Genomic DNA, 17,986 nt, shown 5'->3' on the forward strand with positions numbered 1-17,986 from the left:
AAAAGCTATGAATGGTCTTCAATCGAAATGCCGAATTGTGTGTTTATCGTAGTGAACGTCGATACATTTATTGTAACAAAAATAGCGATGGAACAATTGTCAAAAAGAAAAACAAGATACGAGTAAATCGTTTGATTACAAATTTCAACCAAAGATAGAATCACAACTGTAGAACCTGGCTATGAAGGTGTATATGAAACCGGTGTGTATGCAATATCAATGTTAGTCGGCTGTTGCTGTGTATGCTGAATTCAAATGCAGTGGAAACTTTCCGCTTTGTTTCAACGATTTTCCTCATTTTCTCTAAATCTCTAACTTGGGATCAAACTAGTCGTAACTGCACTGGTCTGAGATTTAAATAATTTTTTGTAAATAATTTTGCTCAGGTAAAAAAACAGAACACATTTGAGTTGTATTCTATTCTTGTTGGGTTCGTCTAACTTCTAACATTGCCACACATAGCAGCTCGAACAAAGAAAAATGGAATATTCAAAATGAAAATGCGCGCTGAACAGAGTGATAAATTAACCAATATACGAATGAGCACAAAAATATTATGGAATACTTCCATCTGACAGCACGAATTCACTTATTCATTTTATTTTCTGACGTGCTGAGCTCATCAACATTTAATTTAAATTTTTCCAAGACGACAAGATCTTGGATCAAGCAATGAAGTAATAATGGTGTTTGGGTGTTGATTCGTATTTTTTTTTTCCACTCTCTCGCTTTCTCTCGCTCTTTCTCTCGACCGTTGTTACTTCATTCCATCCTCATTATTTTCGTCTCGAGCAATTTATTTTAGTATGCTTATCGCTTTTTTGCGGCTCATATGAAAGAAGAAAAAGAAAAATATGAATATTTGTCGTGTGCTATGTGCGCACAAACACACTTCCAAATAGAATGCTTGAAGCGAAAATAGATAGACACTCGGTGTGTGTATTTTCTTCATCGGCATATCTTTCAAAATAATCATTTGTTTTATGCATGCGCGGGGATTGATGAATGATGCATAAGAATATGAAAAATATGTGCTCGAAAAACACTGCTGGTGTATGCAGGTTCAATGCCAAATTTTACTTTTTACACAATGTAATTTATATATAGTCGCAGTAAAAAAGAACGCTATAATCGCAATCGTAAATGGTAACTGCTGCAATGAAGTATGAACGAAGCGGATATCTGTCTTGAACGGTGCTGCGGAAACTGAAGTAAAAAATCGGTTGTTGTTGTTGTTGTTATTTTTTTTTTTTACTTCGTTCCAGAAGATTTAGAAGCATACGATGCCCTCACTTTCAATCAGTAAATGGTTTACAGTACGTTTCCCATTTTCCACCATTTTCAAAGAACATACCATTAATTTCGTATAGGAAATATCAGAGCTGTGCACCACGTAGTTATTTCTCTGTGGCGCCGATTCGACTAAGCGCTTGTCAAAATCTACTTTAGATTATTACTTACAAAATTTCTTCAGATGCCTGGATCCACGACTTTTGTCCCTTAGTGGGGACATTTTTGTCTTTCACAGACATGCATAGATGCGTGCGGAAGCATTGTGACGATGCCTGGATCCAAGCATAGAGTACGATTCCGTGTATGAAATTATGGAATTTGTATTCGCATGTTATTGTATGAAATTATATATTCAATTATATTATTTTTATTTTATATTAAATCCAGAGAAAGCCGTTGTAAACTTGTAACAAATACGTAGAATTGTCACAAATACGTAGAAATGGTTTGTTCACAAGAATTTACAAGAACAAACGAAAATGTGTCAAACGTCAACAAAGCAACAACGTTTAAGTACTACTTCATGTACTTTGACTTCTGGTACACTTTGTGTAATAAAGACTATGAAAATTTATTTGGAAAAAAAGTGGAACCAAATAAAAATTTAATAACATTAAATAATGACGTGATGTATCGAATTTAATATTTTTCCAATTTGAAAACCACGAATATACATGTTTTTTGAAGTAGTTTCATACATTGAGTTGTGCGCAAAGATTGGATCCAGGCATCGTCGAAGTATTATGACAACTCAATGTATGAAATTACTTCAAAAAACATGTATATTCTTGGTTTTCAAAATGGAAAAATATTAAATTCGATACATTTCGTCATTATTTAATGTTATTGATTTTTTTTTGGTTCCACTTTTTTCCAAATAAATGTTCATAGACTTTATTACACAAAGTATACCAGAAGTCAAAGTACATAAAGTAGTGCCCTGTATTCATTGACTACGCGCACTCTATTGCAGTAATGGGGCGCGTAGTTTGACGTATAGGGCACGTAGTTTTTCAGTTGCACAGCTTTGGGAAATATCGTATTCGGTTGTATGTACTAAAGTTTATCGATTCGCGGATCATTTGCAGCTACTTTGTTTAGGTAGCTTCGTCCTATGTTTCGTCAACTTTTTCATCTAAAATCCAAAGTTTTCGCTAAAACTTATTTCAAAAGTAGATGAAACAAGGGTGTAAAAATACAATGGTATTTCTTTGCAATTTAAATCAGAAGGGGCAGGTGGGAAATTTTTTTTTTTATCCAGTGTATATCCAAATCACAACTCAATTTTTTTCAAATTCCAAAAGAATTCGGATGAAAGTGGAGATTCTAAGTCAAAAGTGTATTCGCTTCAATGTAATTACTAACATCGCTAATAAGCCAAAGGTGACTGTGTGACTATCGAACAACGGTCGCATCGCAACTGTGTTTGCGCACGTCAAACATATTCAATGCTTTTATTATGAACGAAATGGGCTGATGATTTTACAAGAGCGCTAGAATGCACACGAGAAATTTTATTACCATAAACTGTTTTTTATCATTCTTCTTTACGTTTTCGGCTAACTGCATATTTTTGGTTTTGTAATCATCAATATTATAATATTGGGTACAAATTCAAAAAGCATGTAAATAAATGCTAACTGACTCTTTCAAGAAGTGCTGGCTCTCATTCAACGTGTGCTTCTCTGCCATAAGAACCAATGTATGACAGTGAATAGCGGTGGCGCCTAAATAGAATCTGCGGCAATTTTAGGAACTATCAATACTTCTTGTTGTTGCGAAATTCGTGACAACAACAAAAAGTATTGATAGTTCTTAAAAATGCCGCAAATTGCTAATACATCTTATTTAGGCGCCACCGCTATATTGCGCCGTCCAAAAGCATAGGTTGCTCTTATTCCAGTGAAGAAATAATATTTATTTATTTTTAGGCCCAAAATAGCTTATTCCGAAAGATTCAGCGATTTTCATCGTTTGGGCATATCCGAATTAAAGTGCAACAATTTTTTTTTCATGTTGAGTTGTTGTTGTTGTATAGAATATAAACTCTATATACTTAGTTGCACTTAACAACTAAAATATTCTGAAGTTATCGTTTTGTCTCAACGGTTTAAACAAAAAAGGTCCAAAACTTTATCATGAGACTGTTGGAATAATCATCATTAACAAGTCCATTTTTATTTTTCCGTTTTGATCAAACTATATTTTGGTATGTAAAATAATAATATCACATAAATGGTTGGTGAAAATCAGTTGAAAACCAGCCAAGAGCTTTGAGAAAAACAGCCATATATTTGTTAAAGTTCACCAAAGATGGAGCCGCGCTTCATCGTATTGAGAGGAAAGTTTGGTTCGAGTATTGAATAATTGTAGTCGAGTTTTTTTTTTGAAAATTTGAGCTTTTAAAAGCTTATTGTAAGCCCAGTAAAATAAGCTCAGGACGCATTTTAACAATGAATTACATTGATTTTCTGCAGATGTCATACCTTCTTGATTCCTTTTTCAACGGAAAGTCATTGATGCTAGAAATTCGAGCGTTTTTTTTTTTTCAATCTGTGATATCATACTGGTTTAGTGTTTTTTTTTTAAGTAACAAAGAGAGAACCCTACCAATGGCAGTAGAAAAAAATTCAATGAATAAAAAATGGATTTGTTTTTCAATTGTTCAATTGTTCAGTTTTATTTGTCCACATTAGTAGTAGGAGTGTATTTTCTTTAAATAAATTTTGTTTTTGTTCGTGAAATTGTGTCAATACAATCACGAAAATAACCACTAAACGTAACATTAATGTATTGGGTATTCTTTTTTTGTCTGGTATTTTGAACCAATATAAAACATATATATGTCTAAAATTAAGCATTATTAGTCTAATGAGATAGTGTACGAATGGAAACTAAATAACTAATTGTAACATAGGCCTTCAAAATGTACGAACGCAAGGGCATCAATCGAGTTTATCTTCTCTTTAAAGCCATTTATTTGGACATTCGGACATAATTTACAATAATTATGAAAACAATAAACATTTGTTTGTTGTCAATGAATTTCGGAACAAATTTCCAATTGTAAAATGAAAATACAAAAAATGCCAATAAATTCGAAAAAATAAAAATAGATTTATACACCTTATTGGCTGATTCCTTGCCTATTCATCGTCATCATCATTTCCATTTTCCATTAAAATCAAAGCAGATGCAATTTATTTTTTTCTTGCTTAAATTTAAATCTAAATCGTTATTTTAACCCAATCAATATGCTCAATTTTCATTGACGCCATCATCATACTTGTTTCCTATGTTAATGATCAAAGGTTCCCTACAATTGAAGCTAATTTGTTGAATTCCATCATTTAATTGCGGTGTTTACGAGTTTTTATCCAAGCCTAATGTCATTTGCGATATTGAAGAATTCGATTGATCTCTTTCAATTCACATTGCGAATAAATGTCACATACATTGAAAATGATTCATATTTAGCTATTTACATAAACACACACGCATGCACACAGATCAAATGAATTTAAGTCAAAGTGAACATAGAGTCAGATTCTATTGTTACAGATGAATAATGAGTTGAATTTGCCCCTGTTTGACTATCGAATTCGCCAATTGATGTACACCGGGATCCGATGTAAAATGGACGACGAAGAGAAATTGCTTGTGACTGACCAAGCAATGAGGTTTTAAAAAAAAAGAGAACTCAATGTATTTAATGGCAGATGGAAAGAGGAGATTGAATAAATGAATTTCTCTAGCACATTGTTGACCGGTGCAAATGTGCGCGTCAATTTGAACAAGCAATTATTCTAATGTGCAGGTAATTTGTTGAATGGACTAACGAGCAACGTCGTTGAACGTCTAAATCGATATAGAACCATTCCTGGAATCGGCCGGATCTGAATTCGGTTGGAAGCATCAATTTTCAGTATGTGTCTGTGTTCGTTTTAGCTTTTTTCTTTTCTTTCAGCGTCCTTACTTCTCCTCATGTACGAGAATTTGATTGGTGTTGTTGTTGATGATACTGGTTTGGTTGTCAGGTGATTAATCGCTATGTTCGCTCGTTGCATGAGAACCATTAAAAATATTCAGTGCGGTCGAACGTAGCTCCATCGGTAAATAGATTTTATTAACACAGGTAATCTTAGCACGGCAAAGTGGGCATGTTTCACATCTAATGAAGAAGACGAGAAAGAAAAAAAAAACAAAATAACAGAACATTAACAATTTAATACGTTGCCAGAGAAAGTTTGGAGTGGTTTATTCAATTTATCACAACGGTTGTCGATGGATGGATGGATGGATGGTTGCCACTGTTCCAAAGTACAAAGTATACTAAAAGTGGTAGAAATGAGGTGGAGGAGAATATTTACTTTTCGGCACACGAATGACACGAAGTAATATGACCGCATGGTGTAAAACTGGTATCGATTTCTTGATCCATGCAAATGCGACAAGTTATCGCTTCCGAAATACGTTCAGCTACCTCTTTTTCCATTTTATGTAGTGCATCATCGGCACTGGCACTGGTGCTGGTACTGCATTCCGTAACGCCTCTTGTGCCGAATTCCATGCCAAGCGGTGCAAATGAATCAATCGAATCAATGGCCGTTTTGTTTGTGGCATTCAACAATGATGTTGATGCAACATCAATTCCCTTTGCGTGCAGCACACGACGAGCATGATCGTATACCTCACGGTACGTTCGTTGAATATCAAACACATATAATTTTCCTAATTTCGTATAAACATTGAACATGGATGCGATTGTGCCCTGTTGGTAAATCAAAAAGAGAGAAAACATTCAAAATGAGCATTTCATATGGACCACACATATTGCATATAGTAGCTTTAGTTGAACACAAGTTCTAGTCGATAGAATTTTAGGCGGTCTCTGACTGAACGTTAAAATTTGTCAAATGTTTATGTTTCGATTTTTGTTCATTGGCAAAACTTACCTTAAAATCACGAATAAATTGCTTCGTGACGTCACTGCCGACCGTTTCACACGAGTAGAATGCATGCTTTTCGGTGATTGAACGATATAGTGCAATTGCCATCCGTGGTCGGGCCAATTTCAATTCGATTTCTTCATGCTCGTTGGCTTCCGACAAATAGACTAGTCGGAAATTACGTTTATATGGTGTTGCCGATGATGCCGCACTAAACGGTATTCTGTGTGTGTATGTGTGTGTGGACGGGAAAGAAAGCGAGATGAGAATTTGCCAAACACTTGAGCAGAGGAGAGAGAAAAAAAGAACAAACAAAGAAAGGAAAAAGCACAACAAACCTAGTTTGTTCATCGGGTGTGGTAATCAGAAGTCCATGCGGTCCAACACTAATATCACATCGTTGAGCCGAAGTATTGTCGTGACAACTAGGACTAGCACGTGTTTTCACATAATCTGACCAATCAGCGGTTTCTGAGGTGCTGCGATTCCGTGATATTGATGATGTTTGATGGCCGGATGATGAGGGCATCCGAATGCCACTGAATGTCTCTTCACCGAATCCATTGAGTTTGAATATACTTTGTAAGAGCCAATATTTTGCTGATTTTGACGATGTTTTCACTAGTTTTGAATGCTCAATGGCAATCTGACGCAGAAAATTGGCTGGCATTGGATCGACGCCATCTTCAACATGTATCACATAGTCTTCGTAGACGTGCAGAGGTGAATACTCACGCACAACACCTGTATCATTATCCGATTCATCGTCATCGTCCAATGATAGCTTTTGTTTGGACAATTTCCGCTTTTTACTTTTGCCCATTGAATCTTTTTGGCTGCTCAAACTGCCAAGCGAAACACAACCCACTGCAGTCATATCGGACGTTGAAACAATGCTGCTACAATCATTGTCCGCATAACCATTGTGTATTGTATTTGTAATTGAATTGCGGTGTTCATCTGGATCATCGCAATTTAACGCATTCTGGTCGAATTTAATCTCATCACCTTGTGCCAACAATGCTGCTAACCGTGCTGCAGAATCCCAGTCAGGCGCTTGAAGACGACCATCGAGTAGATCACTTTTTGCCTGCATATAAAATATATTTCGTACACTTTCTTGCAGAATCAAATGAGCCGGTACCCAGAATTTTACGCGGAAAGCCAATGAATATGGTTGACCCGTGTTGCCATGTTGACCCAACGGATTTCTCAGATTGATCCATTCATAGTAGCGCGTACATGTACCGCTATTATTCGTTCCACCACTTGCACTACTGCCAATCACCGTAAATGGACTGGTCTCCTTGTTACACTCAACCAATCCAAAATACTCTGTTTCACATGTGAAGCCCAAATTTTTGCATACCTGTGGATGAAAATAAATATAAATATCGAATTAGTGAACAGGAACGATAAACAGACATTCTTAAATTTATTGTTGAGAGCTTGCAAATTTCGATGGCAATCAATATGTTCTATCAACCATTAGAATTGGACAACCAGATTATGTTTTAATTGAAAATCGCGTCCGGAATCGCGTATTTCCTGAATTTGCCAACAAAAAGAGTGTATTTTGCATATGTCAAAATGTGTTCACTTACATTGAATATTCAACTTTCACTTCATCGATATAAAATTCTAAACCGATAAACGAAAAAAAATATTGGTGTTGCATTCAGCTGCAAATGAAGCCAAGAAGTTGAATTCAGAAAGAAAACACCGCTTAATATTTACTTAGTTTCAGGAAAGCCTGCGAAAAGACTAAACAACAGAAGTTGAACACTGTTGAAGAATGTAAACAATTCAATAGTGTTAAATCAACTATTCAGTGTGTATTTAAATGTTTCATGATTTTTAAGTCATTCACTGAGCTCAGTTGTTTTTCCTGCCTAAAGTGTACTTAAGCAGAAATTCTTTGTGTAAACAGTATTGTTTTTTTTTTTTCGTGAGTTGGTTGCACCAGACAATCTTATCGCTACCACTTTGTGTTTGAAGAGGAAACCATTTAATTCGGTGGAAATCATTTCAATAGCTGTTTGTGATCGATACAAAATATTTCATTCAGTTTATTTTCATACATTTGAATGACTTGAATGGAAGCATCTTCACCTAAATAAATAACTGATGTAAAAATGAATGGACGAATTGCAAATTCAACAGCAGACATATTTGTCGCTCCTTCTGATTGTAAACACTGTTTTTCATTTGTTTACATGCGTCGCTGACGCTGTTCTCTTCATCTCTCTCTCTTTTTCTCTGGCGCGAAATGAGAACATAAAGGATAAGTAAGTCAAAGACGCAAAATCAAAACAACTCTAGAAGTATGTGGTCAAAATAAAAACAAAATAAACCACTAATACCAATCACATTGTTTACGAGATGCACAAATGAATACTCCATTCATGGCATTGTGTGCGTGCGCGAGTGTGAGACTGAATGTAGGCATACGTTGCGTCGGTGCAACGGAACGATTTTAGTGACTACTTTCAGCTTTTCAGAAATGACCAACACACAAACGAGAAACGAATTTTGTGTGTACGTTTGGATGTATGTGTTAGAGTTAAATAGCTCGATATTATATCAAGATTCAGTGTATAAACATATACTATATAGTATTAGCAGAAAAATTGCGATGCATTACGCACAGATTCATATGTGTATATAGATTTCTTAATCGGCACCACTATATCCATTCCATTTCACTCTTTCTTGGTCGTCTCTTACACTGAACATTGCCACTATGTTGTTGCGTTTTACATTGTTTTTTTTTTGTTTTGATTATTTTTCTCTCGAAATGCTAAAATATTTTATGTTGTTTCGGGTTCGCAATAAAAGTTTGCCAGTCCCGTTTCTCCACATTTTATGCGAATCATCGATTGTGCGATTTATTTAATTAAAAATGAGCTACATTAGATCGGTTGTGTGAGATGAATTGGTGGCGATAAACACTGACCAATTAACTTCTAAATAACTTGGTCTCGATTGCCTGTTATTTGTTCGGTTTTTGTTTTGTTCTAAGAGACGTTTTTTTCTTCTTTGGATTCGTCCGATACATGTACGATTGTTTCATCTAGATTTTTTGATGTCAGGCAATACAATTGCATTGTCCATCCAATGCTGGATGACATATATCTAACTATGATTCCAACGTATTACCACTCGAATGTACCAGAAATATCGAAATCAAATTGGATTCGAAATTCATATATATGAATATTGAAAGGTTTGTGTGTATGGGTTTTAACTTTGCATCCATGAATGCGCATGGTGTGTATGCTTGCTTGCAATCACGTACATTAACGATATTGGAACGTGGCGTGCGAAAAAGAGAGCAAAATCCACAAGATATCCGGCCATACACAATCCATTAGGTAATTTGATGTGATTTATTTGTGTTTTTTCTTCTTGTTTTTCTTTGCATTTTGGCTTGGGCATTTTTATGGCGAAAACAATTGTGCCAATTTTCTTATGCGAATGAATGGGATGCAATCATTTAAAATCACCATAAATCGGCAGGTGATAGTGTGCAGCTATTGTCATACATACAGTGGACAAGGCTAGACTGTTGTTGCAATCAATGCTATTGGATCAATAGTTCAATTTTTGTGCACTTATTTTTTTTCCACGATGATCAGCGCAAATGCATTGTACTCCATCGGACCGTTATCGTAAACCAGAGATGTAAATGACAATGCAAGCATTGAAAGGAATAGATAAATTGAATACAGACCTTCAAACAATGTGAGCCAAATTACTTTCGGGATCAATGATAGCAGAAAAATTGTTGGCTGTTTTTATAGTATAGTTTCGTTTGGGTAACAATGAAGGAAAAATAAAATGAAACCATGTCGAAATGAAGGCGCGTTGTGAACACATGCTGTGTTCGTGTGCCCGATTGCAGACACAGCAAAATTGCAAGAAAGTGAAAATAAGTGCGAATCAAACCGATATTGTTCGATGCTGTATTTCAACGGCAATTTCCGTTGCATTCGTTCAAACGAAATTGTTTGTTGAGGCAAAAATTGTTCATATACATTTACTGACATCCCTCTCGTTTCAATTCATCCGCTTTTCACCGGATTTGATTTGTTTACGCGCAATACAACACAACACAAATGAGAAGGAGGAGGTAAAAGATGAAAAAGACTACCTATAATGTCAACGCAAGCGAATGCAATGCATTTTGTGTGCATCGGCGGGAAAGTGCCGTAACAAAAGCGGTGAACGGAACATTCAACGGAAGAAAAATTACAATTTACATACAAGACATGCAAACAAACATTGCCATTGCACATCGGATGCATCTAAATGTGGTTCGTGCCTTTATTACTCTCACAATCTATAGACGTGCAATTGAAATGCACAACGTACTTATCGTGCTGTGCATATTCAACACACTGCACTTCGGGTTATATGTATAGGATGTTTTGAACACAGCTCACATTTCCAAGCAAGAGAAAATGTGCGCTCTTTCATTGAACAGGCACGTGCACAAATTCATAACAAAAGTACAAGCACAATCAATAGCAATTTCATGTTCTATCCAAATATCAAGTGCTCGAGGTTGAGGCATTCATACATTTAATTCAATTTTTCGGCATAAAGTTCATTCGATATGCACGCTTTGTACTGGGTGCTCCTAACACACACACACACACACCCATACATACATATTCGTCGTGTGTAGTACTTATGGATCGCGCAATGGTGTGGTCGATCAAATGAAACTCCACACACTTTTTATTATACGCATGCAGCGAATAAATTGGTCGAACATTTGACCTGCGAAATGGACGAAAATATTTAATTTTGGTATGCAATTTGTATCATATTATTGAAATAAAGCCTTCATCGCCACTCGAATGGAAATCACGAAACAATAATACTACTTTGCTTACCATCTCTCTCTCCTCTCGAAAGGCGAATCAATGGCCATTGTTTTCGAATAATAACCTCTTCAAAGTGTTGAAAGCACTCATTATTATTTGGGCGGTACTTTAAAATTCTGTTATTTGACAGGTTGGCTGCAAAGCAAGCAACCACTTTAACTGGCTAAATGTATGGTAGTCGCTGGATAATTGGTATTATTATTATTGGTATATACTAATACCGCTATGACACTCGCAGGATAGTTTTTTCTCTCGAAAATGTGAAATTTCAGAGAGAAGGTACAGGCCAATTGGAGGTGATTTCTGCGGGTTTTTGGATTTTATTAAATTGTCGTGAAAACCTTAGAATATATGGCTTCGTCTAATTATTTGCAACAAACACCCTCTTCCGAATTAGTTTCATCTTGTGACGCCAGATTTTCTGCCATGTTGATAATTTTTTTTACATAACTCGGAACCATGTGATCGTAGCTCTTTTCCTCGGGAAGGAGCCCCATCCTTATCAGATCTTCATTAGTGGTTTCTTCCGGATTTTTCTCATCCAGCAACTTCTTAAGTGCCTGAGCCCGCTCCGTCACGTCCTCGATGCTGACAATCTGATTTTCCACCCAATCCTCCGCTAACGCGCCAGGGATACCAATCTGAATGCTCCTGCTACCGTCTTCCATCTTTTCCAGTCGGGCCGTGCGCTCCGGATCCCACTGCACTCTCACTCCGTCTGGTTTCTGTGTTGATTTGCCAGTCACGGTCTTTGCATTTTCATACATACTAGCAACAGCATCTCCCGATTTAGTGGTAGTACTGCTAAATGGAATGGCTTTTTCAAGGAGTCCAATGAAATGTTCATGCTTCATCCGGATTTCTAGAACTCGTTCCTGATTCTCATCTTTGTATGAGTAACCCGAGCGATACATCATCCAACACCAGCTGGGTTTGATCCATGTCATGCGGGCAAATCGGAATTTTGACGAAAAGGACAGCTTTTGCTGATCAACGGCGGCAGAAGCGATGTCGCGATTATACGCCTGGTAGACTGCAATGGTCTTATCGTCGTAATTAGCACGAATATGATGATGTTTTGGTCCATGATAAGGACTGAAAGTCTGTTGTGAGCTTGACATTTTCGTATTCATAGTTCACTCCTGTGTCGATATTGAAGAGCGGTAGCAGTACTGGCAGAAAGCACCAGAAAATAACGGGAAAATAACCACCGAAATTTTCACTTGTTAAGAAAAGAAAAACAGTTCTTATCTGGTTATCGCAGGTAATCATAATCTTATCATTGTCTGGAATTGCAGTTAAAAACGTATCTTGTTCATCTAACGTTAACTCATATGACGGAGAACCGTTTGTACTCGCTAGTTGTGTATCATTAGTATATATGTTTCGTTTATTTGATTTACAGCAGCATCCTTCAGGGCCGTTATCCTTCTTAACTCTGCGTTCCATTCAGCATGTTCTATATAATAAGAATAACCCAGGTAAGCATAAGCAGTGCTTTAACGGAACTGCTTCTTCTTTTCCACACTACGGATGCCGCCATTGTTGTAAAAATGTTGAAAAATGAGAGCGTTCAATGGAATAGAACGAATTTCGAAAACTTATTTACTTAGTGAGCTGTACGTGGATATTGGCATTCCCATAAATGCACTCATTTCTCAACATTTATAACAATGGCGGCATCCATAGTGAGAAAAAGAAGAAGCAGTATCATCAACAAAAATTGTATTGGTTTGCATACGGATGAACGAGCCACCCTAATGTTTATACATATATTCTCGTTTTAATTTCAATAAATGGACTATTGTTTTTTCTCCCTTTATTATATTGTGTCTGAGTCGTTGAACTTGTATCAAGCAAATTGATCCCTTTTTTCTATGTGGACAGAGAAAAATTGATCAGAATGTTCGCAGCAGACAATCAGTACGTATCACCAACAAGGAAAATCTCAACATATTTTCTCTTTCGCCATCTCTCTTTCTCTCTCTGTATGTGTGTGTATTCTCAAATATTAATCTCCGCAAGCACAATGTACTGTATATTTCATATTCAACTAGATCGTTCTTCTGCTATTTTCATGAGTTTTCCAGCTAATTTCCGGTATATCGAATGCATGAATTATAGATATCTACATGAGAAAGGAAAACAATTTCCAAATTTTCAAATAAAAAAAAAACTGAATACTTCATACCGATTCTATCGTCTATTGTATGAAAATATTTTGCTTTACATTTGCAACAATAGCTATGGAGAAGGAAAAAAACCATCTTATTTCTAGTGTATTGCTGCCAATTTTCCCTTTGAATAGTTGATCAGCTATGCTGCTAACAAGACTGGAAAATGCTTTGACATGGGATTTATCTACAAAGGGGAACAGTAGAAGAAGAAATGGAGAACAAAAGCACACACCACATTATTTTACGTTATTTCAATTTCTCCCTCAACATATCAATCGGCTAGGATTGACAATGGTTCGGCAGCAATTCGAAAAGAGAAGTGGAAAAAAATGGCTGCGCTCCATTTGAAATCATATCGACACTTTAGTATAGAGTACGTAGTATTACTATTAGCTGCATGATGCCCATTTGCCCATATGTTGATGTCATTATTATTTGTACATCTCTTTTATCCACATGTCACTTTTAGCACAAATCACGTACAGCGTATCAAGCTAAAGCCGAGAAATGCACAGAAATGCATGCAACAAAGAATGAAACTGTGTGATGAACTTTCCAGTTTGATGGTACGGATCACATGCTGATGCCGAGCCCCGTTTAATGGACAACGTGAAAAGCGTATTGTTTATGGTGGTGCTGACGATGTACCATTTCAAATCATCGTTCGAAATACACGCGCAACAATAAGAAGTGAGAGATATGAGAATGAAAATAATGAGAAAAAAAATTGTGGATTTTGTTGTTTGTGTGTGTTTTGACTCTAGCACGGAAGGATGGCCTCTACCTTGGTCGTACCGTTAGTACAGTGGGCATTTTTCAATGGACGATGACGAAATAATATTCCTCTTTGAAATGAACTGAAAACCAATCACCAGGAAAACACATGGAAATGGCTAAACAAAACGATTGGATGCTATTGAAATAATGCAATCGTGTGTTTTGTTTGTGGCATGTTTTCAAATTTATGCAGCCCCATGATGACAGCTTACATTTTGCTAATTTCAGCGACTAGTGTGCAATGTTCAATACGAAAAGCATCGATGTATTTGTCAAAACATAGAAAATGATTTTGCTTGGAATATTTGTGTTGAACGATGGATGGACTCAAAATGGCAATTAAATGCAATGCTGCCATTGCAATTTTCTTTTCCATAGAGATGACTGATTGGTTTGTTGGCCGTATCGATTCTTTTGTTTTCCATTCGAACGTTCAAATGATTTGAAATGAAAAATGCAATCAGACTGCAACCACATGCATTGCAACGCAATTGTATTTGCTCACAATCCGTCGGCCCATTCGATTCATTTAATTCGTATTCATGTTCGTTCTATTTTCATAGTTTTTATCTTTTCTTTTCTTCCTTCTCTGTGGAAATGTTCATTCGTCCTCCCAACAAATTAGATTTCTTTTAGTTTTCTTCCATTTTCCGCATTGTTTTACGCTATGACAAAGTTTTCGTCTCCCCCTCAACCACCTCCTTCAACTATCGGATGCATGCTTGTGCTCACGCGAGAGCAAAGACTTTCTTCATTTTATTTTTCGCATTTGAATTTCGTATTCACTCAATTTCAATTGTTCCATTTTCTGTCATATTTTGCAAACGGGACGAAAATCATAGAGTGGAAAAAACAACGAATATGAACAACGGTAATCTCTTGATATCCTTTTTTCTCTCTCTCTCTCTCTCTTACTCTCTCTGTCGCTCATTTATGCGATGCAAATTTTTGGAAACAGCAGCACTTTATTGTATGCTCCAAATTCATTGGTGCGACGAGAAAAGAAAAAAAAAACTCAAACTGAAGAAACTTTGTCAAAAGAAAGTGAACGGAGAGAAGAAAGTATTCAAGTTAATCGTAATGATAGTAATGATAAATAACGATTAAAATAAGTGCGAAGGGCGATATGAAAGCCAGGTTTAAAAAAAAATGCCAAAAAAATCGCAAACTGAAATGAGCAGCGCGACGAATGATATGGCCCAGCTTAAAATGAGTGTGTGTGTGTGTGTAGAGAAGTTTTCATTTCTTTGAACTTCTTTCTGCTGTTTGCATATGACGTCACAATGTTCTAACAAGAAAAATATGAATACTTTGCTTCGGAATACGTTGTCGTTGCTCATTCAAGAAAGACAGTCAAAAGCAATTGAAGGAAAAAACGAGAGAAAGAGAGAGAGAAAGAATGAAAAAACAGACATTATTCCGATAAAGAGTATACGGTTGTGAAGAGTTTGAAATTTTTTCTTCCCAAACAGTTGAAATGGCATTCGAATCGAAAGTGGAATACTCAAACTAATTAGCATAAGCAAAAATAAACGAATTAAGTTGACTGTGAATTGGAAATTGGGACAATAGAAATTGTCTAACAATAGGGAAAAACTGTGCCCCACCAATACGCTAATATTTTCATCGGATGTGCGATGAAGAGGAAAGGCCCCGGAAGTTCGGGTCGACAACGCAATTTCTTCAAGTTGTTTGTTTGATGTTTGTTTTTGTCGCTCTCGCTTTGCCTCGCTCTCTCTCTCCCGTGCGCTCTCATCAAACGATCTATTTTCTCATTGTCCCAAGTCACAATCGTTTCTTCGCATACCCTTATGTTTACGCATCGTTTTGGTTTTCGTTCGTTCATTTCTGAGTGTTTGACTTTTATCGCCATTCCCTCATTTATTATTGTCTCTTTTGTATTGTTTGATTTGTGTGCGTGTTTTTGTTCCTTTTCTTTTCAACCGTTTAAACAATTCAAAATAACAAACAAACATTTGCATTTTTGACTGAAGGTTAACTTTGATTCAGTTGTGCCTGCTATTCTCTCTTGGCTTGTTATTTGTGCTTTAGTCAGTCGACTATTTTATCAACGAATTTGTCCATAATTATCTAAATCACTGTCTTTACTTCCATGGCTATATACTCTAATCTGCATGTTAAATTATGGCACCGTTCTGAAAACCATTTTCAGTAGTTTTTTCTGTCATTTGTTTGCAAACACTGTGAAAAAAAATGACTTCAATGTCAAATGACTTCCAAATGTTATGTTCATTGAGAATAATGAAGGCAAAAACTTCGATTTCAGCTTCAACTTCAATCATCGTTTAGAGGTGATGCTTTCAATGGGTAACCATTCTATTTTATTTTGGTTGACCTTGATGCTTTGACGAGTGAAATGCAGACATATCGAAGTGATAAAAATCCCCCATTCGCAAGTTTTCGAGAGAAAATCAATCAATGTCTAAATTAGAATAATTCTAACGCTTGAAATTTGCGGTTTGCAATTCATTGTGTTTCGTCATTCATTTGGCCGGGGCTGTCAGTGGATGTCGCATCGTGAACCTGATTGAAATGCGGTTAAAAGAGACAGTGGCATTCGACATTTCGCATTTATGGCGGTGACTTTCAAAATGGACTTTGTAATACAAGTCTTATTTACATTTTGTTTTATGGCTGTTATTGTTGTGTATAGCGTGTTTTCATATTATACGTATATATGAAGCAAATTTTAAGATAGTTCTAAAAGCCAGTTTATGTCGCATAACGCATCAGTGGAGCACTGTTTTGCTTTACACCAACATTTTATACGTGATAGTAATCTCAAATATATTCAGCAAAAAATTAAGTGCAAATATCAGTTTACAGCACCTAAATTATTTTATTTTGAAGAATTTTTATTCTCAGTAAGAATTTCTCACATCTTCATGGCGTTTTGCTTAGAGTTAGATGCGTTGATTTCGTTTTTATTTCATAATACTCTCATAAAATACCAATAAATGGAAGATATTCCAACGTTTTCACACACAAAATGAATGCAGCCGATGTATGGAGGACCGAATTTTATCGGTTCAAATTGGTGCAATAGCCTCTTTCCAAACTATCGGACTTATGAATGTATGCGATGCATGAAATTGTTATCGATTTTACAGTGTTGATGTAATTTGAGCTTAAGCATGTGCTACAGCTGTGAGTTGGGATAGAATGACTCGCATCCGCCAAATGATTTGCTCTGGAATCTGTGTCTTATTGCAGAAAGAAAAAAATGAATGCTATATTTTGAACAAAATAGTAAAAACAGAAAGGCATCGGTCCACTTCGCTCCCTGATCCGATCGACGGCAGTAATAGTGATTTAGCGATATCATATAGAGCATAAACGATATACAAATTATTCGTGTTTTGGTTGGTTTTTCCCCCAATGTTCTGGACACACACACACACACAAATTGGGCTCATGTATGCCGAGTTTTCGTTTTGTTTGTCACTTCCGGAACGTGGAACATGGAACATGCATAAATTGCATATACGTATTACCATCTAAATTAATACAATACACTCACTCGTGTGCCGTTCCGGCCGTTCGTTTTTTTTTTCTCTGTCCATTCATTTAACACTTTTCGCAATATTTCCGATACGAATATTTATTTTCACTCCGGCCAAGACTCGTGAGGCCCGGCAAAATTGTATGCATATTTATGACTGTGTATTCTTTTCTCGTTCAAACTTCCCCCAATTGGTGCTGAATACTTTATACGCATTGTGCTATGTATTGGAGTGGTTCCATGCAATATGGCTTGGTTCGGAATTTCGGTTTTGATAACATACTTGTAGTTTGGGCTACGAGAAATCCTCAAAGCACCACATACACATACACACACACACACACACACACACACACACACACACACACACACACA

At 36.3% G+C, this 17,986-nt stretch overlaps 1 protein-coding gene across 1 annotated transcript in view; it reads right to left on the reverse strand.

The window, feature by feature from the left end:
- Positions 1-3,942: 3,942 nt before the first annotated feature.
- LOC129576381 (E3 ubiquitin-protein ligase MYLIP) overlaps positions 3,943-17,986 on the reverse strand; it is a 65,073-nt gene continuing 51,029 nt past the window's right edge. The window contains exons 2-5 of the mRNA XM_055461380.1: positions 6,581-7,611; positions 6,249-6,465; positions 5,664-6,064; positions 3,943-5,464 (exon numbers count right to left, since the gene is read on the reverse strand). Of these exons, the coding sequence (XP_055317355.1) occupies positions 5,335-5,464; positions 5,664-6,064; positions 6,249-6,465; positions 6,581-7,611 (1,779 nt within the window). The 3' untranslated portion in view covers positions 3,943-5,334. The remainder of the gene's footprint in view (positions 5,465-5,663; positions 6,065-6,248; positions 6,466-6,580; positions 7,612-17,986) is intronic.

This window comes from Sitodiplosis mosellana, unplaced genomic scaffold (assembly GCF_009176505.1).
Source record: "Sitodiplosis mosellana isolate CC-2019 unplaced genomic scaffold, AAFC_SMos_1.0 Smas_scaffold_6181, whole genome shotgun sequence".
Taxonomy (NCBI): domain Eukaryota; kingdom Metazoa; phylum Arthropoda; class Insecta; order Diptera; family Cecidomyiidae; genus Sitodiplosis; species Sitodiplosis mosellana.